Source organism: Leptopilina heterotoma, unplaced genomic scaffold (assembly GCF_015476425.1).
Source record: "Leptopilina heterotoma isolate Lh14 unplaced genomic scaffold, ASM1547642v1 Lhet_55, whole genome shotgun sequence".
NCBI classification, from domain to species: Eukaryota; Metazoa; Arthropoda; class Insecta; order Hymenoptera; family Figitidae; genus Leptopilina; species Leptopilina heterotoma.
The window spans coordinates 1,108,520-1,132,244 of NW_025111119.1; the positions used below are offsets into that span (position 1 = coordinate 1,108,520).

The 23,725-nt window shown below is 24.1% G+C and overlaps 5 protein-coding genes across 13 annotated transcripts in view; 2 read left to right on the top strand and 3 right to left on the bottom strand.

The window, feature by feature from the left end:
* Positions 1 to 23,725, bottom strand: part of LOC122508689 (proteasome activator complex subunit 4A-like) — a 186,238-nt gene that overhangs the window by 52,629 nt on the left and 109,884 nt on the right. The window lies entirely within an intron of this gene.
* On the top strand, positions 1,253 to 17,144 carry LOC122508700 (lysophospholipid acyltransferase 1). Of its 2 annotated transcripts, none has more exons than XM_043622202.1 (11): positions 1,253 to 1,408; positions 13,532 to 13,677; positions 14,022 to 14,099; positions 14,328 to 14,419; positions 14,874 to 14,985; positions 15,381 to 15,516; positions 15,630 to 15,771; positions 15,865 to 16,070; positions 16,272 to 16,469; positions 16,611 to 16,762; positions 16,835 to 17,144. In XM_043622202.1, the coding sequence occupies exons 1-11, from the start codon at positions 1,259 to 1,261 to the stop codon at positions 16,986 to 16,988; spliced, it is 1,566 nt and encodes a 521-aa protein (XP_043478137.1). In that variant the 5' UTR covers positions 1,253 to 1,258; the 3' UTR covers positions 16,989 to 17,144. The 2 variants fall into 2 exon arrangements, with proteins under 2 accessions (XP_043478137.1, XP_043478138.1); XM_043622203.1 differs by having other exon boundaries at positions 13,532 to 13,673.
* On the bottom strand, positions 7,926 to 9,721 carry LOC122508711 (hymenoptaecin-like). The gene is made up of 4 exons (XM_043622225.1): positions 9,589 to 9,721; positions 9,106 to 9,267; positions 8,827 to 8,974; positions 7,926 to 8,647 (listed from the first exon to the last, which is right to left on the bottom strand). The coding sequence occupies exons 2-4, from the start codon at positions 9,244 to 9,246 to the stop codon at positions 8,415 to 8,417; spliced, it is 522 nt and encodes a 173-aa protein (XP_043478160.1). The 5' UTR covers positions 9,247 to 9,267; positions 9,589 to 9,721; the 3' UTR covers positions 7,926 to 8,414.
* Positions 11,427 to 12,896, bottom strand: LOC122508710 (hymenoptaecin-like). Its single transcript, XM_043622224.1, has 4 exons — positions 12,756 to 12,896; positions 12,371 to 12,574; positions 12,145 to 12,292; positions 11,427 to 12,010 (listed from the first exon to the last, which is right to left on the bottom strand). Exons 2-4 carry the CDS (start codon positions 12,551 to 12,553, stop codon positions 11,778 to 11,780), a joined length of 564 nt encoding a protein of 187 aa, XP_043478159.1. The 5' UTR covers positions 12,554 to 12,574; positions 12,756 to 12,896; the 3' UTR covers positions 11,427 to 11,777.
* On the top strand, positions 18,414 to 23,648 carry LOC122508706. 7 transcript variants are annotated; one of them, XM_043622215.1, is made up of 17 exons: positions 18,415 to 18,553; positions 18,712 to 19,350; positions 19,493 to 19,516; positions 19,955 to 19,981; positions 20,417 to 20,434; positions 20,683 to 20,721; positions 20,913 to 20,933; positions 21,165 to 21,190; positions 21,301 to 21,336; positions 21,528 to 21,726; positions 21,834 to 21,941; positions 22,097 to 22,261; positions 22,369 to 22,476; positions 22,704 to 22,729; positions 22,837 to 22,872; positions 23,234 to 23,432; positions 23,539 to 23,648. In XM_043622215.1, exons 2-17 carry the CDS (start codon positions 19,281 to 19,283, stop codon positions 23,628 to 23,630), a joined length of 1,194 nt encoding a protein of 397 aa, XP_043478150.1. In that variant the 5' UTR covers positions 18,415 to 18,553; positions 18,712 to 19,280; the 3' UTR covers positions 23,631 to 23,648. The 7 variants fall into 7 exon arrangements, with proteins under 7 accessions (XP_043478155.1, XP_043478148.1, XP_043478149.1 ...); XM_043622220.1 differs by having other exon boundaries at positions 18,414 to 18,553; positions 19,493 to 19,868; positions 21,168 to 21,190; positions 23,234 to 23,648; XM_043622213.1 differs by having other exon boundaries at positions 18,414 to 18,553; positions 23,234 to 23,648.

Genomic DNA, 23,725 nt, shown 5'->3' on the forward strand with positions numbered 1-23,725 from the left:
ATTTAAAATTGTGAATTATTAATAAATTAATAATAGTTATAAAAATCGAATTTTTTTACTCCGGGGTTTCGGGGTCTCTGATTATAAATCCGATGTTAGTTTTCAAAAATTCAAAATGGCGGATCCAATATGGTGGATGGAAAATTAAAAATCAATTGAATTGTCTTAAAACTCGGGGGGTTCTTAGGATCACTGATTACAAATCCGACGTTACTTTTTTTAAATTCAAAATGGCGGATCCAATATGGCGGACGAGAAAAATACAATTTAAAAAATTTGTCACAAATCAGCAAAAAAAAAAAAAAAAAAGCTTGCAAACGTTATAATAAATTGTTGTAACGTCTCATACATTGTTTAAAATGTTTACTTATTGAATTTTCCATTATCAGTTCTTCAATTACTGCAGAACTAACAAAGGAGAATCGTTCTTCTAATTTAACTTTTTCCTTATATGACAACAATTATAAAAAGTTTTATCTTTTTAGTAATTCGACTGAAAAATGCTTACTAATACCAAATTTACAAAAAAAAAAATTACAAATATATTTTTTCTACCTAATTTCTATTATAAAGATTTTCTTTTATAATTTTATTTGCTATAGCTGCAGAAAATTTTTTTTTTTTTTAATTTTTCGCTCCTTTCAGATTTTATATCTAATTATAGTAAATTAAAAAAAATAAGTCGAGTGAGCGAGAAACATTGAGTAAATTAATAGTTTCAAATCCAACCCCCAGGTGAGGTAGAGGGCCGTTACTATGGTAACGCACAAGAGTAAGAAGGAGAGAAATAATTCCTATCTCTCTTTCTCTAATAGCCAAGTACGGTGCCATCTTTGATACTGAAGACACTGAAGTTGAACAAAATTTTGAACTTATATTTAAAACGAAAAACAATTAATATTTTTTTATTAATTGAATACGTTACAAATAAATAAAATTAAAATAAATAGTATAAAGTAAAAATTTATGGTCTTAGTCTTTCTAACATAATATTTAAACTTTTTATTATTTATTTTAAAAAAAACAAAAATAATTTTACTTTTAAAAATGCAATTTTTTGTTGACATTCATTTTTTTTTTTTTATAAAAATGAAACTTTGGTTAAAAGTTATAAATTATTTCCGTACTTGAAAATTTTATAACTTCTTTTTTTGGAGGGTGGAGGGGGGTAGGAATGAATTTTTTAAACGAAAGAGTGGGGTACATTTGAAGGCAGGGACGAACCTGAACCTTGAACCGGCCGGCGCCCGGTGTGCAGATGAAAGGAAAATATTTTGTGTGTCAGTTGTCAGTTGAGTCTGCTCGAAGCTGGATGGTCGTTATAATGACGGCGATTCAGGATGAAACTTATTTTGGTTTTCAAACATTTGCTTGGCTCGCGGATTATGTTAATCTTCCCATTGATCAAGTAAGTTATAATTATTTTACTATTGTAGTATTTATTTTTTTTTTTTTGCATCATTCCTTCCGGAATAATTTTTTTTCTGTTGTGGTGTATGTGATTTTTTTTCTCATTCCTTTTCTGGCTGAAAATCTATTGAATTATATCCTTCGGAGGTAACAATATATATATGTATATAGTATATACATATATATATATGTATACATTATCTACACTACTTCTCCCTCAGGAAACGATTTATTCTGCTAGACTAAACTAGACACAAAGGAAGGGGGGAAAAATAATTTTCGATTGTTAATTAATTTTTTTGTTGTTAAACAAAAATATTTATTTATTTTTCTTTTTTTAAGGGAAGAGATAAAAAGTTTTTTTATTCTCTTTTGTTATGAAATTAAACTTTTTTCTTTTGTGTATATAAAACTTTGTAAATTAAAATTATTATTCAAGCCCTCGAAAAGTAGTTTAGAAAAAAAGAAGTTTTATTTTTGAAAACTTTAGTTTTAGACATTAAATTAAAAAGTAATCTTTTTAAATTAATTTCCTTTCTGTTTCATTTACTTATTTATTTATTTATATAAAAGAAAAATAAAAAACTTTTTTTGCATTTATTATAAATAAAATAAGCAAAATTCAAATTCTATCATAATTGTAAGTGAAAAAATTATTATTTTTGTGTTTATTAATAATAATAATAATAATTACAAAAATTACTTTTTAAAGTTAATTTGTTTTTAAATATCGTTATACATATTACTTGTAAAATTTGTTATTTATAGAAATTCTTATTTATAAAATTTAAAAAAAATAAAAACTAATTCAAAAAATTTTAAATGATGAAAATAAATATTTTTATCGTTTAAAATTGTTTAAAAATTTAAATTAGTTTTTTTTTTTTTTAATTTTATAAATAAAAATTTCTATATAAATACCAAATTTTACATGTAATAACTTTAACGATATATAAAAACGAATTAACTTTAAATAGTTAATAACATTTATTGAAAAGCTTTTTTATAAGTATAACAGATAAATTTACGATACAGTTTGATTATTTAAAAAATTTAGCAGATTTAAAATTTAATTTGAAAATGAATTAAAAATTAAAAAAAAAAAAAAATTTAAATTAATTAAATTAAATTAAATTAAATATTAAATATAAAATATATAATATAATATATTTATTTATTTTTTATATAATATATTTATATTAAATTTAATTTAATTTTAAAATTAATTATTTTTTGATTTTAACTAAAAGTATTGAATTGAAAACTTAGATTTAAAACATGGTAATTATGCATAATTACCTAAAACATTAAACTTTATCTAACATTTAAATTAGAAATATTAAAATAATTTTCTAAAATTTAAATTATATCAATTTTTTTTTTTTTAATGATGGAAGGGGGAAATCTTAAATTTAACTTTTTTTTCAAAAAGCAGGATGTTTTTATTGAAAAATTCCGTTACGTTTTTGAATTTTGTTCTTGTTTTAAGTTTCATGATTTTGCTCCATTATATGACAATTACATATCTATATAATTATCTTGATAACATCAATTTTCTCGAAAATTTCTTTCGCTTCAATAATTCAATTTTCATTGCAAGTCATTATATTGTTAATTATCATTATTATTATTACTAAATTCACTTTAATTTGAAATAATTTTTCAAGTATTTTAACACTTGACCAAGGAAAATAGTATTTTTCGTTCTTTAAAAATGGTAAAATTTTTTTTTTTAATTCTCATATTTAAAATCATTTTAAAAACTGATGGAACTTTGTATATTATTGTTTATTATCTTTTATTACTCAATTTAAATTTCAAAACAAAAAATTTTTTTTCAAACCGTTATTTTAAATTACTCTATGCATAATTTTGCATCGTAATTTAAGGCAAAATAACATCCTAACATCCTTTTTTTAATGGTTGCATAAAAATTATTTTGGAACGGTATACTCGAAGGATAGAATTATTATTTTTTTAATTGAAGTTTCGCAATTTTGTTCTATATTGACAATTTTTATTGTCACCTGTAAGATATATTGTAATAATAAGGTCTTTTGTTCTATTTTTATCTGCAAAATACATTTTGTTGGATATAATGTACATTGTTGTTTTATTTTGAACAGTTCATTTTATTTTTAAACGTTCTTTTTTTTTTGCTCATTTTTCTTTTATATATCGCGTTATTGATCTTTCAGTAACTCGTCGTACCTGTCGTTGAGAAACTTTTATCATAAATGCGAGAAAGAAATTATTAAAACAAAAATTTATGGAGAATTGAAAAAAATAATAATATTTAATTAATAGAATATTTTATTATATTCGAAATTCCTTTAGGGTTTAGAACTTAAAAATTTATTTAATATTTCTATATATCTCAATACTATACATTATAAAACGAGGAAAATAAAAAATAAATATATAAAAATAAATAAAAAGAATAAAATAAAGCAGAAAAATAAAAAAAAATGTAAAAGTTTTTAAAAAATGTATAAACATTGACAATATTTAATTTTACTCTATTTTGAAATAGTTTCATTTTTAAAAGAATAATTTAAAAATTTATTAAAAGTTTGTACACAAATAATGTAAAAATACGAAAATAAATAACGCGTGTCATCGAAAAGTCGCAATTTTAATTTTTTACAATGAATTAAAAAAAAACTGACGCATATAATTTTACAATAATAAATTAGAATTAAAAAATAAATTTAAAAATTATAAATAAATAAAAATTTATAAAAATTAAAAAAGTAAAGAAATATAAAAATAAATTTTTTTTTCCTGCACATAACAAAAATTTATAAACGCAGTTGATTCATTTATTTTGGAAAGAATAATATCACGTTTTTTTAATGTTCCAAAGTGACCCACCGCAATGTAAAATTATTGAGAGACTTTAGTTTAATAATATATTATGTAATCTTATATCAATGTAACACGTGCGTCGTTTTTGTTAATCGACGCAATACTTTCATTTAGAAATATATTCATGGTTTTCTATATTTAAAGTTTCATCAACCGAGAGGTAGAATACTATTTCTTTATTACGTTAAAAAATATTTTCCCAAAAAAAAAATATATACAGAAATTATAAAAAAATAAATTTTTTTTTTGAAAATTTATGGCAGAATTTTTCTAATTTTTCAACAATTTCAAAACTATAAAAATTTTTTAATTCAACATTTTGATTGGGGAAAAAAATAAAACAATATTAATTGTTTACTTAATTTAAAAATTTCATTAATGCCATGTGGATCGACGATTTTTTTATGTTATTAGCAATTTTCTTAAAACTATTTTTCCTTGTAGCTATAATTGTAAAAAATAATAAAGTGAAGACAATTTTGAAAATTTTAAAATATTTTTGAAAATATTTAAAGTTGAAAATTGATGTACCTAATGTTTTTAAAATGAGATTACTCTGGTTGTTTTTAATATGTTTCACAGTTTAAGAAGAAGGAGAAGAAGAAAAAACATTTTCATTAATTATTATAAATTTAAAAAAAATTATGTTTAGTTTCTGAAAAACTCAACCCTTTCGATTTTTTTCTAGTATAATAGCCATAAGTATAAGTGGAAACAAATTGAAATAAAGAAAATTAAGTCACTGTATTAACTGAAATAAAATTCAAGAAATAAGATTGTATTTTACATAAAGTAAAAAATAACAATAAATAAAATAACAGTAAGAAATAAAACAATTTTTAAAATTAAAAAAACAGAAAAATATTTAAACACAAAAATATAAAAAGATTACTATCATATTTATTGCTCTTTTAATTATTTTAATTATTTTCTTATTTTTATAAATTAGTACTTTTATTAATATTATTTTCAATTTTTTCTTATTTTTATTATTATTATTGTTTTTGTTTCTAAAAAAAATAAATTTGTATGTTTATGAAAGAAAAACTTTTAGTCTTATTCTTGAATGCATATCTGTTACAATATAGCAGGTCTTTAGTGACACATCAATTTTCATATGTGTGAGATTACACTTTCATTGATATGATTGACATAAGCACCTACATACACACGTATTATTGTCACTTTTATATTTATTTCTCTTGCGAAATGTTTTGTATCATTGCATTTTACTTTCAAAAATATATTTAAAATTAAAAGTGAAAAAAATTATTATATTAAAAAAGATAGTAATAATTATATTTATAAAATTTTTTTTTCTTACAATTATACTAAAAATAATGGGTGTGTCTCATTTTCTTAATTCTGATTAATATTGTAACACGTGAATGTATCTGGATATTGTATACACACGTCTGTTTATAGTTGTTGATCTTATTTTATGCGGGGCATTAAAACGAAACATAAAATTTTCAATTTTTTTTCATTTTAAAATTATGATGAAATATTTTTATTTAATTTTTAAAAAATTAGAATTTATAAAACTCATCAAAATTTAGAATAACTTAATATTAAAAAAATATATATCTTTAAATAGTACCATGAAAAAAGTTTTTAATTATTTTATTTTATTTCTTATAAACTCATGTTTATATATAAATTTTTTTTATAATTTTCAAATTATTTTTTATATTTTTTAAATATTTATTTTTTTTATATTTAATTCTTTTGTAAGTTATATTAATTTAATTATAATAATTATATTAGTATATAAAGTATTGTTATGATTAATGTAAAAAAAAAGTCGAATTAACATTATGTCCATTTTATATTTAAATAAATATTTCAACGTTCTTTTCAAAATTATAAATTTATATAAAATATAACATTATTATTATTACTAGATGATATACATTATATACTGAAAATAAAAAAAAAAGAAAAGTAATGCTAAATAATCACTAATAATTATAAAAATATAAACAATAATATTGTATAAAAAACGTAAATGTAGAAAAAAAATTATAAACAAGAATACAATTTTGTTATCTTTGCCTTTATTGCGCCAGGCTTTTTTTAAATAACAATTTTTAACAATGTATCATAAAAATGGTTTTAAATATAGAATATAATTTTTTTGCTTCGATTTTAATAATTAAAAAAAATATTGTAAAGTGATCTATATCTATTGAATAAAATTTGTTAAAATGTTAATATTAATAACAAAAAAACAAAAAATTATCAAAGACCTGAGATAATGCAATCTGCCTATAAAACTTGTTGCAAATACGCATTAAATGTGGATTAACTTATACTGACAAACAAAGCGATTCAGTATTACTTTGTCTCTTTTAAATATTGAATCATCATTTTTCCTCTGAATAATCTCTACCACGTGTATATAAACAAAAAAAATTATTATTAATAGATTTTATTTTTATTGTTATTTATTTTATCGAAATAAAAATCATTTTCCTGCATTTGTAAAGAAAAATAATTTCTCCCTCATTTTTGATTGAAAATAAATTCGACAGGAACAACTGAACTAGTTTTTCTATGTATAGTGATTCCCCCAACCGAACGGAAACTGTATAGAGAGAGAGAGAGAGAGAGAGAGAGAGAGAGGCGCGCGGGTAATATAGAATCAGATTATTTCTTCTTCCCTTTTCTGACTCACGCGATTATACATTATTGACAGTAGCGTAAGTCAATCTTTAATAGCCCTAAGGGGAGAAAAAAAAAAGTTAAACGACAAAACTTAGAATTAAAAAAAATTATTTTCAAAAATTATTTACAAAAATTATTTTACTTTTAAATTTATAATTCTTTTAAAATTAAAAATGTTTTGCATTAAAAATATATTTTTAAATTTTAAATTCTTTTAAAATTAAAAATATATTTCTAAATTTAGAATTCTTTAAAATTCTGTAAGTGTTAAAAATCATGGTTCAGGTTACAAAATTATAATTCGCGCCTTTTTGAAAGTGTTTCGAATTTCAGACACTAGAGGGCGGACTTTTCGAACTAGGGAGCAGACGATACTGTGATCATTAAATGTCAACGCGAGTGTCCAAAGTAAAGCGGAGAAAAACAAAAATTTATATTTATCGTATCACTATTTTTTCGCTTTGCTGAGAGAGCGAATTTGAGTTATCTTCAAGAGTCAAAATTGGACAGCAAAAAGTTATTTAAAAAAAGCCTGGCGCAATAAGGCAGAGACGACAAAATTCCATTTTTTATAGTCTTTTGTTTATTTTTTTTTTTGTTTTCATATTCTATATACAAAAATATTATTATTTTCATTTAGTTTTCATAAAAAAAGTTAAAAATATCCTCTTGAGTAATATGCATTTTACTTTATTTGTACAATCCAGTTTTACTGCACAACTTTCCAAAATTAGCAACGTTCGTTTCGTTTCACTAATAATAATAATAATAATAGTTCGAAAGAAAACGCAGAATCTATAAATATGATAAATAGCGGTTTTTTATTTACCTTTTCTTTAAAAAAATACCTTTTCCAAATTATCAGTAAACAATAAAATATTTACTTAAAATTAAATTTACAAATTCAATTTTTAAATGCTAAAAAATTTTTTCTTTTCTTAAGGTTAATGATATTTGAAGGAAATAAATTCTTTTCAACATTCTCATGATGAGGTAGCACTTTATTTTAATACTTAGCAATTTAAATTACATACAATGTTTATCGATTAATTTTTATTTTCCATTAATATTTTTTTAATGTAGAATTTCAAATATTTTGTGATAGTAAACTTTTCTGAACTTTTAATAATTAAATAAGTGATATTTAACTTTGTAGAAAAAAAAAATTACAAACTTTTCGCTATCTTTAAAATATTAAACAATTTTTTAAAAAATTCTTTATCATTAATTAGGTTGAAATTAGATTACTTATTCTTGATAATAATACTCGTTTTTCATAAATATTTCTAATAGCATTTTGTTAGTAATATTCGTTTTTAAGTTGAAGTATTTTATTTTATATTTTTTAAGTTTAAGTATTTCATAGATAAATTAAAGTAAATGCATTTCTAGGTAGTCTTCGAGTCTTTTTTTTGATATTAACATATAAAAATAGAATTTAATTTTTTTTAAAGAGATTGCTAAATTTCTTACTCTTGCAAATCGTCGAGAGATTCTAAAGTTTCTTCGTCCTCGGCTTCAATGTCGCGTCTGAATCTGTAACGCCCACCAATACCGACGGATGGATTTAGTCCACCATGATGACCAGGTTGAACCTGTCCGAATCCTCCAATAAATCCATTTCCATTACGACCGAAATTATGACCGAATTCCGCACCAGCGTGGGGGACAATTCGACTACCTGGTGTCCAGTTGGCTCCTCCTATTTTTTTTGGGTAAAAAAAGTTTGTCCCATTAACAAATAAGATAATTTAAAGTTTAGATAATTAAAATTAGAATTAAAATAATTGACTGTTAATATATTAATATTGAATTAAAAAAATACAATAGAAGAAGAGAAAGATAATAAAATTAATTTTGAAAATAAAAAATATTTCTTACCATAAGCATTGAGGTTGGTTCGTCCATTATTAAGAATCTGATGGTTATAATCTAAATTAAGAGATGGTCGACGATCGGGTCCACTTAGGGGTTTCTGTCCTGAGAGAGTGATTCCTCCTTGAGGATCCGCGTGTCTTCTCAATCGAAGCTAAAATATTTTTTGTAATTTAGCACAATTCGAACAAAAATTATTCTATTTTTTAAAATTACTAAGTTGACTAACCAAACAAATATTTAAAAAATAAATAAGTCTCTTTTTAATTTTTTAAATTTTCTTACCCATTCTTTTGGCCTTTCGGGAGCATAAGGACCTGTGGATCGTGGAGGGAATTCTTCTTTGGTCCAGTCTCGTGGCCTTTTTAATCCTGAGGCAAATGCAAAGATGCAAATTGCAATAGCTACGGCGAGTTGACCTTTCATTTTTTTTTTTTTTTTAGTAGTCTGAAATAAAATTATTTTATATAGAATAAGGATGATAGTTTAGTATAAATAATTAAATAAACGAAAAATTGAGACGGCAAGACTCGAACCCTAATCGCCTATGTAGAAATCCGGTAGTTTACCAACCGAGCCAAATGGGGTTCCGATAAATGTTAAATTTATCAAAAAATTTTGCGACATAATTAAATTTTGACCGGTAATAAATATTCCAATTACTACTAATTTTCAGTCTAACTTTACAATTATTTATTTTCATATTTAATTTTCCCAAATTGAAAATCGTTTAAATTTTTGTTTAAATAATAATTTAAATTTACTTACCGACTTGTTAGAAGACTCAGAACTGAATGAATATTTTCGAGATGCTCAGCATCTTTTATATATCGTCAGAAATATTGAGAATATTCCCCTTTGGAGCACGTCATTCTTGAGAACGGGGAAGAACTACAATTTCTCGCAGTTTTATCTTTATTTAATTTTCTTTTTATTCTTCTTAACAAAAATGTTATGAATAATATTACGGGATATTCCCGCATGAGGAAAAAAAAGTAACGGTCAATTAATGAATGGCAATTGTATGCTTTGCCTTTTTATATTAATTTTCTCTTTATAAGTTCATAACTGATAAGTGTCACCTCTTTTATTGATTTCTAAACATACATCGATTTATTTATAGTATTTGCAAAAGTAATTAATTCAAATGTAATCTTTATTCTCGTTATTATACAATCTTATATAATCGATGTGAATAAACGATATTTTGTGATAATTTAAATTTATGATTTAATTTAATGAATATATTTTGGAGAAAGAGAATTTTGGATCACCAAATCCAAAATTGATGGCAAAATTAAAAAATTAAAAAATGTTGAAACATTTTCTAATTTTATAATTCTGACATCAATTTTTGATGTCTAATGTCTGATAATAATAATTAAACATTATTTTTGTATAAGTACGTTAACTTTTAAAAAATTTGATCGCCATACCAGTGGAGATGTCGTAAGACTTTTGCATTCTAGGGTAGCTCTCCATTTTTGTCGCAACTACGACTTTCTTCAATCCCATGTATTGCACAATTTAATGGTTTCAATGCAAGCTACAATTTACTCTTTAATAGGTAATCAACTCGATTTAAAATAATTTGATTTATTTGTAAACTTGTCGTTTCACATACAATCAATAAAAAAATATTTGGGGTTAACTTAAGCGGCTACATCCAGTTATAACTGGATGTAGCCGCTTAAAAAATCGATATTTTAGGAATTTTTTCTAAGAAAACTATTGAGTATTTCAATTTAAAAATTAATGCACATATAAAGGGTACTTTATAGCGAGGTGTGTATGATGACATCAGCCTTAAGAGTTGCTACAAATAACAGAAATTTTTGAATCGAATGTGGATCAAAAACTCAAGAATATCATTCTCTAGATTTCTATTTTGATGTTAAAAAATATGATGTTGTAAAAGACAATAAACAAAGAAGAGAAAAACTTTCGGAAGCATCGCTTTTTGCAGTGACGCTGTAAAGTTTATAGAACATGTGACAAGAAAAATAAATTTGCAAGCACATCATTTGAAATTTGGCATATCCTGAAAATTTTAGATGTCATACCGTCATCAGAAATACATCTGTTAATCGGTGTTGTAAATATTTCTGTTGACAAAATGCTCCATTAGAATTTGAAGATATTAGTTCCCAATGGACGAGGGAATGCAACGTAACTCGCGAGTTTATTTATGGGTTAAAAATTGGTTCAAGTACCTCCGTTGTTTTAAGAAACTGTTAGCATTGAGGTTGGGTACTAATTTCAGAAATACCAAAAAATTATCTTAGAAATTTTATTAGCATCCGACTATCCTATTATTATCCTTGGAATTATATTAAGGAGAAGAACCTAAATGAGAAGGAGATAATAAAAATTTTAGTATCAGATTAAAGACACATTTGGGGACATTCTTTAGAATTAAATTGTGAACTCAATAAACCTTTTTTTCCCCCAAAATATTCTTAAAGGCTTCTGAGATAATTCGATGAAGTGTGAATATGATTAGAATCACTGGAGCGCACCTGCTAGAGCAGTCATGATCAAAAGATTGATCAAAAGATTCCTTTTGCTCTCTAATGGCTAAAATAATATTGAATGACAAAAATAAATTCTTTTTACCATCTTATAAATGGCACTTTATTGAAAAACTGAATTTAGATTATATACAATATTTTGTCTCCTAATACGAAACATTTTAAGGATGTTATCGAAGTTACTGATGTTATCATTTGACTACTTATTCCTGTAACTAATACTCGTTGCTTACAAATTATTTGCTGACGCAGTTCTTTTTCTATTTAAAAATTATAATTTCGTTTCTAAACCTAAATTATTTACATATTTTATAAAAATTAAATTATTAAATGCAACTTCTTGAGAAGTATTTAAAAATCTATTTTTCCGATGCCTTATGATATGATTGATAAATATTTGATGATTTTGGATTATATGCGGATTCTTTATTCTTCTAAACTGTCAACGTCTTCTAAAGATTCCTCGTCTTCGGCTTCAAGGTCTCGTCTGAATCTGAAACCTCCTTGAACTCCAAATGAAGGTTGTACTCCGCCATGATGTCCAGGTTGAACTTGTCCGAATCCTCCGACAAATCCATTTCCATCACGTCCGAAATGATGATCGAATCTGACTCCTCCGTGGGGTACTACTGGACCACCTTGATGCCAAGTGGCTCCTCCTGTTTTTTCATAATTAAAAATAAATCATTTACTAAAAGACCTTTCATGAAAACATCGTAATTAGTGAAATTAAATTAAAATTTATAAAAACAAAGTTTTTGAATTTTGTTTTGAACTTTAAAGTAACTCTTACCATAAGCATCACCGTGGGTACGATCGTTATTTAAAAATCTATGATTGTAGTCTAAATTAACAGATGGACGTTGATCGGGTCCACTAAGTGGTTTCATTCCCTCAAGAGTGATTGATCCTTGAGGATCAGCGTACCGTCTGAATCGCATCTGAAATATTTATTTTAATTTTGTTTTCTATTTTGATTTTCATTCCTTTTTCTGTAATTTAAAATTAAATTTTCTTACCACTGGCCCTTGTGGCATTTGGGGATTGTAGGGACCAGTTGAAGTTGGAGGAAATGATCCACCTCTTGGTGGAAATCCACCGCTTGGAGGAAATCCACCTATTGTCGAACCTTGAGGAATTCTAAATCCATATGCAAATGCAAAGAAGCAAATTGCAATAGCAATGGCGAGTGGTCCTTTCATTTTGATTTTTTGTTTAATAGTCTAAAATAATGAATACAAATATAATTAAATTTATGAATAATCCAAACAGAAAGTAAGGAAAATAGTAACTATTGTATTATTATTCGATAATATTCTGGTAAAAAATTTTGAAAATAAAAAAATAATAGAATAATTAAATTTTTGAAATAATGAAATAATTTAATAATTTTTATTCACTTACCTAATACTGTAAGACGATTGAGAGCTGAATGATGATTGTTGGGATGCTGAGCATCTTTTATATATCGCCGTAAATGTTGAGAATTTCCCCTCATTGGAACACGTCACTTTCAATCGGGGAAGAACTATAATATCTGTATTTATAAATTTTTTTCTTCTCTTTAACAGACTTTATATGAATAAACTTGCGGGACATACCCGGCGGGAGGAAAATAATAACTATCATATTCAATGATTTTCAATTACAAGTTTCGCTCACTTTAATCTCTTTTCATATTATAATTTCTTTTTTCTCAGAGGTTCACGACTTATTGCAATTTTTTCATTGATTTCTAAACATGAATGCACGCATGAATGATTCATTCAAATCATCAAAGCAATTAAATTATCTATGATTATAATTACACTCACATCGTAAATTAAATAGAAATTTAAAAATGCACGTCAAATTTGAATTTTTTAAAATTTTGAAATAAAAAAAATTTTCATTATAACTATATTCTTAAAATAATTAGAATCTCTTTTAATGTCCATGTCACATACTTTTAAATTTAACTTTATAAAATTTATTATACTTTTCTAATTTTCAAAAACTTGAAAAATAGACATATGTTTCGATTAAAATATCACCAGAATTATTCTTAAAATAATTAGAGTACTTACAGGTCAGATATCCTTTTAAAAATTTATTTAAAATTCTTTTCTAATTTTCAAAAAATTTTGCAAATTGAATGTCCTTGAGAAATTGGCCCTTTATTTCAACTTGGCTTTTCGCAGGTGAATTTTTTGATAACACAATTCACTGCATTGGGATTGGCTGGAATTTTAAGGTCATCACTAAATCCAAATGTAACATCACCAGCCACAAGACATGCATTCGTTCTTATTTTTGGACTTGCCCTTGGATACTTCAATTTCGGCAAGTAAGCTTCTTATGTTTCTAAAATTCATTGCAATAGTTATAATTTTATAAATTTTTAAATCTTATATTTCTTGATATTAAAAATATTTTTTAACAATATTCTAAATAGAGGACAAATTAGATAAATTATTTATTATTACCTTGATAAATTATATTTATCTACAGTTTTTTGAAATTTTTATCTATATATTGGAACTCCCGAAGGAGTCACATAGAACTTTACCTATGACTCCTTCGGGAGTTCCAGTGTATTTTTTGTCTAATTCTGATTATTTGTTAGTTAAAAAATGTATTTTAGAATTTTTAATATAATCTTTAATTTTAGAAACAATTTTCCTTTTACAGGCACGCGATCCATTTGGCAGGACTACCGACAATATGTTACATAGTGATGAGAACTCAGGATCCAAAAGTGATGCAAAGGTTGAAATAATTTTTTAATTTACGTTCTTGGCATTTAACAATAATTATTCCTTTTGAGGTACATTTATACCTCAAAAGGTACATTTTTACATCGAAAGGTACATTTTTACCTCAAAAGGAATAATTACCTGAAATGCCTTTTAATCAAAAGTAAATTAATTTAAAAAAAAGTTTTCATTTTTTTTTTTTTTGGATCGATAGCGAAAAATAATTTTTGCAATTTTCCAGATTCGTTCTCGTCATTGCATTGAGTTATCTTTCATGTATTCATTTACATCGACAATTTTATAATGGCGGAAGTTATACACTCGACATCACTGGTAATTTGATAATTTTCATTAATTGCCAATTATCGAAATAAAAGAGTAAAAATTTCGCATCGTTTTAATTGTTTTTTAAAAAAATTTTCAATTAAATTGAAATTCATCTAATTTAACTGTATAATTAATATTAAAAAAATTATTACAATTATTAAGAAAACTAAATTACTATTTTTTTTTTTTTTTGCTATATTAACAATTTAAAAAAAATTATCAAAATTACTCTTTAGAAAATTATCAAAATTCCTAATTAGAAAATTTAAAATTAATATTAAGAAAATTTAACAATATAATTAGGGAAATTAAAAATTATTATTAAAATAAATTCAGTGATTTTAAAAAATACTTTTAAAAAAATGAAATGAAAGTGAAGTCTAGATAATAATGGATTCTAATTTGAGAGGATTAATCGCGTCATTTGAGATTTTAATTAAATCTACCTCGATATTCACAGGTCCTCTTATGGTAATCACTCAAAAGGTGACGAGTCTGGCTTATAGTATTCACGATGGATTGTGCCAAATGGATGAGGATTTGACACCCTCACAACGTCATCAAGCAGTTCGGTAAATTAATTTTAATTAATTAAAAAGAAAAATGAATGACAATTGGAATTTTTTCAAATTATTCTTCATTTTTTTTATCGAGAAAGAAAAATAAAAAATTTAATCTTAATACGTGCTCGATCATAATAATTATGTTCTACCTTTCTTTAAAATGATAATTAACTTTTTTTTTAATTTAAATTAACAAACATTTTTATGTGAAATAATTCTGTAGAAAAATAATTACTTTTTCTATATAGAAAAAATTTTTGTTAATTATTATTTTAACATTCTTTATTGAGACTTCTAATTAAAATTAATACTTTTGGGAATGTTTCAAAAGTTCGGGAATTAGTTAATGTTTATAGCAAAACAAAAAAAAAAAAAAAAAAAACAATAAAAATTTTTCATTTCAGAAAAATGCCAACAATGCTGGAGTACTTTAGCTACATATTTCATTTTCAATCAATAATGGCAGGACCCATAATTTTATATCACGACTACATCGATTTTATTCACGGTCAACGGATCTTGGAAGTGAAATCACTTAACGTAAATAAATTTACTTTTTCCTTTATTTCATAAATTTAAACTTTATTAAAAAATAAAAAAAAAATTTATAATTAATCATATTGATATGCTACTTTTTTCTCTTCTTCTTTTAGGGTTACAGCGAGAAAACATCGAATGAAATTGTTCTTGAACCATCGCCAGCTACAATTGTTGTTAAAAAAGTTCTCACAAGTCTTTTCTTTGCCCTTGTATTTGTCACATTCATTCCCTCGTATTCGATCGTTAAAGTCAAAGGTAAACTACCCTTTTTTGTTTCTTAATTCGTTTGCTATCTATTGGATGCTATCTATGATCATAATTGTAATAAAAAAATAAAAAATTTTCCAGATGATGAGTTCTTGGAAAAAACTTCGATTATCTACAAATTTTGGTACCTGACAATAGCCACAATGTTGGTTCGCTTTAAGTATTATCATGCCTGGATTATGGCTGACGCAATTTGCAATAATTCGGGTCTTGGCTTTAATGGATTTGATGAAAATCAACAGTCACGTTGGGACAAAGTTTCTAATGTTGATGCCTTTAAATTTGAGGTTTGATTATTAATTTATAGATTTATATTGCCTTATTGCGCCAGGCTTTTTTTAAATAAATTTTTTTTTTTGAAAGGGAATGAAATTAAGACTCTTAAAGTATTTATTAATTTATTTTCTTTATTGTATTAAATTTAAATAATTATTTTTGATAACAATAATACAAGAAAAATGAAACAATTTTTAATTTTCTATTTTCAGACTGCTCTTAGTCTTAGGGATAGTATCGAAGCTTGGAACAAGGGGACAAATCGATGGCTACGATCGTTAGTTTATGAAAGAATGCTTCGCAATAAAACAGCTTACACATATGCCTTGTCTGCCTTATGGCATGGATTTCATCCTGGTTACTACCTCACATTCGCCAATGGAGCATTTTTCACATACGCTTCACGAATCGTAAGAATGAAAATTATTTTCCCATTTTTAAATGAGAGGCTCTTTCACTATAACTGTTGATAAATAAATTTTATTTATAAATTTAACTTTAAAAATGGTAATATTTTTTTTTCAAATAATAAACAATTTATATTAATTCAGGTTAGACGCCATGTTCGACCTCACTTCCTAATTTCGAAGAAGACCAAATTATTTTACGATATAATAACATTCTTGACAACGAAAGTCATTTTAACCTACACGACGTTTACTTTCGTTCTTCTGGAATTAAAACCAAGTATCACAATGTACCTGTACGTATTATTTTACAAGAAAAAAATATTTCCCAAAATAATACTATTATTAATAATTTTACTTTCTTTCAGGCATTTGTACCTATTCCCGAATATTTTGGGATTGACAGGAATTCTCTTTCTGCCTGTAATTCTGCCTCTTACGAAGCAAAAATCACAAACTTCCAAGACTGAATTGAGTAATGGACACGTAACGACAAATGGACACGCGCACAAAATCGAATGATTGATATAAAGCAAAAAAAAAAAAAAAAAAATAATAATAATCAGAAATTAGGAGATTAATTGTTTGTATGTGTGTACCGAGAGATTTTCCAATCTCGATTGCGAGGATTTTTTATTTATTATAAAGTACGAAAGTTAAGATATTTTTTAAGAAATATTTTTTCATAATGCAAATCACGATATGAATGTTATACCGTCAAATGGTACAGATTATTGTGGGAGAAAAATAAGGACATACGTGTAGATTAATTTTCTTTTTATTTCGCAAAATATTTCATCTTATAAATTCTAATTATTTATAATTCCAATTCATCGGATAAAATATTTTGCAAAAAGAAAAATACGAGTGAGATTTTTTCAAAAAAAAAAAAAAAAAAAAATGGCAAATAGTATTTTGTCTGTTAAATCGCACAACTTTTGTACCTCAACTCTCTTTTTTTTAAAACCCCAACTATAAATCTTCCGGAAGAAATCAAATTTTTATACTATTTACTGATTTTAATAAAATTTTAATTCGCCTTCAACTTTTAAACTTATGTTAATAAAATTTTTAAAAATTTTTATAAAAAAGTTTAAATAATTTTTTTTAAACAATGAAACTTTTATTCTTCGAGAAAAATAAATTTTAAAAGAAATGTCTTTAAAAAATAAGGTCAATTCAACATCATGCAGTATTAATTTAGATATTTTTTCTCTATAAAGAATTTTGCACTAAAAAATAGTCATGAGAATTGAAAAATATTGTTCTATAATTAATAAACATTTGCTTAAAGTTAAATTAATAATCAGTAAAGAAAGAAATTTTCCATTTTTAATGATTTTATATAATTTTGTAAAAAAAAACTGTAAACCATTTTTTCGATTCGTTATTTTCAATGCAGACGAGGGCGAAATATTCTGATATTTGTAAAATAATCAATCTTTCTGACAGGTCAGAAATTAGTTTTTTGTCTGTTATTCAAGAACAATTTTTTGTACCCGAAAACGTTGCGTAATATAGTAAAATAAATGAAAGAATTCTATAAAAATTTATTGTGTTTTTTCAATGTGTGTAGTATAAATTTTATTTTGCTGCATGTAGTATATTACAACTTCAAACAATAATTTTTACACAAAAGCTCCTAAATGAAAACACATTGTTTGTTGGTATAACAATAATATTATAAATAATTATTAGTACTATTTTTTATATTTATAATATTATTTAAAATACATTCTATGTATTGCCTTATTGCGCCAGGCTTTTTTTAAATAAAAATTTTTTTAAAGGAAATGAAATTTAGACTCTTGAAGTATTCATTAATTTATTTTCTTTATTGTATTAAATTTATAGTATTACATTACAGAAATTAAAAATTTTTTTGTTTAACTTTTAAAAACTTTAGTTACCAAGAAAATACAATTATTAGGTATAACCTTAGAAAAAATATAAAATAATTTATCTGTTTTTTTATTACAGAACTAGGAGATAGTTTCAAGGAACATTTGAAAGCATACAAAGAGCGATAAAAATTTCTTTCAATCGACCACTAACAGCGACATAGACTGCAACACATCATAATTTTGGTAAGAAAACTTATTTTTATCTTATTTCATTTATTTTAATATTGGGAATATTTTTTAAATTTATTTCTTTTTAAAGTATTCCTTGTTTCAAAATTTAATAAATTTTATTTCCAATAACTTTATTCTTAAGTTGCATTAATTTCACGCATTTGTTGTAGATTTGCCATGTCTAACATGATTCATTTGATTGCCACGTATTGCGTGATGTGTGATGTCACGTAAACATTATACAAAAGTGATATTGTCATTTTAATACTGTTCGACATTTTAACTTTTCTTCAAAATTTATTGATTCGTTTTATTGATATTAATCAGTACAGAAAAAAATTGATATGAAAAATATTGACCTCTGAACTTAAAAACCTGTATTACAAAGTTTTACTGGAAATTCTAATGATTATTATCATTGTTCCTTATAGAAACTTTTTAAACTCTGATGTAAATAGCTACCTAAGTGAAACTCTAGGATTGAAATGTGAATATAAATCTCGTACATATCTGTAAATAGTAACAGATATAGTTTTCTTATATTAGCAAAGGTTCATTGTTTTCCCTCCTTATAATTGTAAATGAACAAAGTTACCGAATATTCAAAGTATGCTATAGAATATTTAAATAACTGTGCTGAAGATTGTCAGTCATTCTATACACAAAAATTTTAACTGTTTTAGTAAAATTATTTACTATTGTTAAACAATTGTATGTACACAATTTTTCTATTAATTCAATGTTTATAATATTAAATATTTGTCCATTAAATATTATTACAGAAAACATAGATGATTCAATTTTGCTTGGTATGTCATGTAAATTATTCAATTCTTGAAAGTCTAACGTCATATTAATTAATACTTATATTCGTTCTAAACTTGATATTTTTTCAAACCCTAACAATCTGTTTTATTAAAAAATTTTAATATTGGCATTAACATGTTACAGATTTAATTAAAAATGACTGCCCAGGTATGTTAAATTAAATTTTTTTTTTATAAATGTAATCTTTTTCTAGAGCCAATGTACAATAATAATTGTAGTCAAATAATTGTAAAAATTCCGAAGGTTTACGTTTGCCTATTTTTGAAGATCTTTATTTGATAACAATTTCTACTAGAACAAAGATACATTTACATTAACTATGATTTTAATTTTGTTACAGAATTTGAAAACACAATAAGGGCCAATTTCACCAAGCACGATTAAAAGTTAATTAATTATTAAAGCCTGTTTAACCGCTCACGATTAGTCCGTTTAATTTTGATTTTGATTAACTTTTAATCGTTGATGGTGATATTGACCATGAATGTGTCAGGTATAGGTACATAAAATGTCTTTAAATTAAATCACTCTTTCTATTAATTTAGAAATATTTTCTTTAATGCATTCTATTAACTCTTCTTGCAGAGCTTTTATGCAGTTCATTTTCTCCAGGTATATACTATATAGAAATTATATATTGTTTAAGTTTAAACACATAATTTAATTATCTATTCAACATTACCCACAAAGCAGAGTATTTTTTAGGTTACATTCAGGATACTTTCAAAGCAAAATTTCTGAAATTTAAAAGTGGATTAATTTTTTTTACTCTTAATTATTGATACAACTTATTAAAATCATTTCGTCAATATGATAAAATTGTAAGGGATTAATTACTTTAACCCACCGTTGACGACAACAAAGAAAACTTTAAAATTTTACTTTGTAAACTTCTTGGAAAATACTGTGCTATTTGGGTATTAATAATAATAGTTACAAATACCTTAATTTATTTGCAAATTAAATTTTTTTATTAAAAAAAAGCATTTTATATATTTAATAATTTGTAATTATCCTCTGCATATTATGACTTCTATTTATTTATAGAAAAATTGAGGATTTTAGGTATGTCACTTACTAATTTTTTAATCTAACAAAACTTAAAAGACTTTTATTACCGTTTGCTTCCATCATTTACTATTAATTTATTATTAAATATGTCAGTTATACCATATTTTGGTCCCAAAGAAAGCAGAAATAAAATTAGTTTAATTATAAAATTAGAGAATCTTTTTATCAATCCTTGTTAGACACCCTGAATTAAAAAACATTGTTATTATTCAGAGATTCATTAAATGTAACCTTCATTGTAGAATCATTTTTAACTGAAGAAGTTCCATGCCGACAAATAGGTAAGTTTTTTTTTACTTTCTTACATTATGAAAGTGTTAATTTATACCTATTTAGATAAAAAGTAGAAAATTTTTATTTTAATTGTTACTAACTTCAATATAAAACTCTTAAATTAGTATTATGTACAGGCTAACAAGTCATTTATTTATACGAGTCACTTTGATTTTCTTTTATTAAATTCTGTTTGCAGTTTCACAGTTGGGTTTACCAGGTACGTTACAAAAATTAAAAAAAAATTTTTTTTAAGTATATCGATACAAGAATTTTAAATATTGTAGATTATTTATCTTATACATTCACTATACTGCAAATAATAAAATAAAAATAAATTTGTTATTTTAGTTATTATTCAAATTTTTTATATGATACGAGTCCAAAAGCATTTACAAGAATTTTTACATTTTTTCAAAGATTTACAATTTTAATTTTCTATTTCTGTCAGTAGATGAAGACAACAAGCATACACAGGTACATTGTACATTAAATCATTCTTGAAGTTTCGAAATAGTTTCTGATTTATTTTTAAAAAAATAAAATATTTGACATGAGTAAAAATTTTTATAACCATTTTTTTTAAGGGAAAACATTTTCCATATAAAGAAAAAGAGGGGAAGGTAAGAAACTTCGAATACAATTTAGTAAATATATAAAATATTCTAACAATATTTGTAATAAAAATGTTTTAAAAATTAAGAAATTGGTAAAAATATATTAATTTTCGCCATTATTTGCAAAGAAGATAACTTTTTATTTTCGATATAAATAATCTCGTTAGTTTAATGAAATATTAATTATTATATTATAGGTTGAGTTATGGCCTGAGTCTAATGTTTGGATAGATAAACATAAGCGAGATGAAATTATGGAATTCAATTATAAGAAACCAGGAATAATAATGAAAGATGTTTTGGAAAATTTAATTGGTGAAAATAAATTACACTTGTTTTCAAGTAAATTAGAAGATCCAAAGAAACTTCCTATACATGTAAAAAATGCTACCTTTCGTGAGTTCTTTTGAATTTTAAACTCCATTTGCTCTAATTAAAACAATATAGTAACAATTTCTATTACTCAGTGTGTAAAGCCTAATAATAAAAATTTATGTCTTTAGAATTTATAAAGAATTATTTTAAAACTAAGAATATTGATTTAAAAGATAGTTCTTTAAGCCAAACGTTAAGTTACTTTCTACGAAGAGGAATAAAATGCTTATATACAGGTAATAGAATAAAATCAAGAAAAATATTTTAAACAATCTTATTCCAATTACATTTTTTCAAAGATTTAAAATTTTAATTTTTTATTTCTGTCAGTTGATGAAAAGAACATATCTACACAGGTACATTGTAAATTAAATGTCTAATGTTTGGATAGATAAACATAAGCGAGATGAAATGATGAAATTGCATTTTAAGCATCCAGGAACATTAATAAAAAATATTTTAGAAAATTTAATTGGTATAAATGAATTACACTTGTTTTCAAGTAGATTACAATATCCAAAGAAACTTCCTGCAAATGTTAGAGAAGCTATCTTTCGTGAGTTCTTTAAAAATATAAACTTCATTTGCTCTGATTAAATCAATAATGTAACAATTTCTATTACTAAGTGTGTAATGTCTAATGATAAAAATTTATGTCTTTAGAATTTGTGAAGAATCATTTTAAAACTAAGAATATTGATTTAAAAGATAGTTCTTTAAGAAAAACGTTAAGTGACTTTCTACGAAGAGGATTGAATCGTTTATCAATAGGTGATAGAATAAAATCCAGCAAAATATTTTAAAAAATAATATTCTAATTACATTTTTTTATAAATATTTTTAAAATAAATTCAATGCAATTTACATAATTTTTGGAATTTGATATTTTAGTTATTACCTATTTATTTAAATTTTTTATATATGAGTTCGAAAACATTTGCAAAATTTTTTACATGTATTCAAAGATTTTTACAATTTTAATTTTATATTTCTGTTAGAAAAAAAATACGACAAGCCAATACAGGTATATTTTACATTAAATCATTCTTGAAGTTTCCTAATATTTTCTGACTTATTTTTAAAAAATAAAATTTGTAATGAGTAAAAATTTTGTGATCCTTTCTTTTTAAGGGAGAACAGTTTCCATATGAAGAAAAAGAGGGGAAGGTAACAAACTTTCAATATAATTTAATAAATAAGTAAAATATTCTAAATATTTGTCCCCTTAAATTAAAAAACTAAAAAAAAAATATATTAATATTTTCAATTTTATTTTAATGAAAAAGTTTTAACAAACAAATTCTTTTACATAAAATCTTATAATTGATACTCTCCTAAACTGTACGCACCATTATAAAAAATATTCCTTCTAAGTAACTAATAAAAAAAATTTGTTGGCTCTCAGTTGAGTAAACAACTCATAAAAAATAATATTAGTTATTTCTTACGGCGACAACAATATGTAAACATAATTTTTTTTAATATATAAAAAATAAGTTTGAATTTGTATGTCCATTTGTTTATGCAGGTTGAGTTATGGCCTGAATCTAATGTTTGGATAGATAAACATAAGCTAGATGAAATGATGAAATTTGATTATAAGAAAGCAGGAATATTAATGAGAAATGTTTTGGAAAATTTAATTGGTAAAAATGAATTGCACTTGTTTTCAAGTAAATTAGAATATCCAAAGAAACTTCCTGCAAATGTTAGAGAAGCTATCTTTCGTGAGTTCTTAAAAAATATAAACTTCTTTGCTCTACTTAAATCAATAAAGCAACAATTTCTATTACTAAGTGTGAAATGTCTAATGATAAAAATTTATGTCTTTAGATTTTATAAAGAATTATTTTGAAACTAAGAAGATTGATTTAAGTGGTAGGTCTGTAGAACAGGCCTTATATCACATTCTACAAACAGTATAGTGAAATGATTACATACAGGTAAATAGGATAAAATCCAGCAAAATATTTTAAACCATAATATTCCAATTCCATTTTTTTTATAAATTTTCTTTGAA

Bases quoted from the DNA above. Each gene is read 5' to 3' on its own strand.
- LOC122508700 (XM_043622202.1), top strand. From the start codon at position 1,259: ATGAAAGGAAAATATTTTGTGTGTCAGTTGTCAGTTGAGTCTGCTCGA. The intron at 16,071-16,271 runs GTTTGATTATTA...TTCTATTTTCAG, and splicing joins TTGATGCCTTTAAATTTGAG to ACTGCTCTTAGTCTTAGGGA. The intron at 16,763-16,834 runs GTACGTATTATT...ACTTTCTTTCAG, and splicing joins CCAAGTATCACAATGTACCT to GCATTTGTACCTATTCCCGA.
- LOC122508711 (XM_043622225.1), bottom strand. From the start codon at position 9,246: ATGAAAGGTCAACTCGCCGTAGCTATTGCAATTTGCATCTTTGCATTT. The intron at 8,975-9,105 runs GTAAGAAAATTT...AAAATATTTTAG, and splicing joins CCGAAAGGCCAAAAGAATGG to CTTCGATTGAGAAGACACGC. The intron at 8,648-8,826 runs GTAAGAAATATT...CAAAAAAAATAG, and splicing joins AACCAACCTCAATGCTTATG to GAGGAGCCAACTGGACACCA.
- LOC122508710 (XM_043622224.1), bottom strand. From the start codon at position 12,553: ATGAAAGGACCACTCGCCATTGCTATTGCAATTTGCTTCTTTGCATTT. The intron at 12,293-12,370 runs GTAAGAAAATTT...TAAATATTTCAG, and splicing joins AAATGCCACAAGGGCCAGTG to ATGCGATTCAGACGGTACGC. The intron at 12,011-12,144 runs GTAAGAGTTACT...ATGAAAAAACAG, and splicing joins TACCCACGGTGATGCTTATG to GAGGAGCCACTTGGCATCAA.
- LOC122508706 (XM_043622213.1), top strand. From the start codon at position 19,281: ATGTTTATAATATTAAATATTTGTCCATTAAATATTATTACAGAAAAC. The intron at 21,191-21,300 runs GTACATTGTACA...ATTTTTTTTAAG, and splicing joins AAGACAACAAGCATACACAG to GGAAAACATTTTCCATATAA. The intron at 21,337-21,527 runs GTAAGAAACTTC...ATTATATTATAG, and splicing joins ATAAAGAAAAAGAGGGGAAG to GTTGAGTTATGGCCTGAGTC.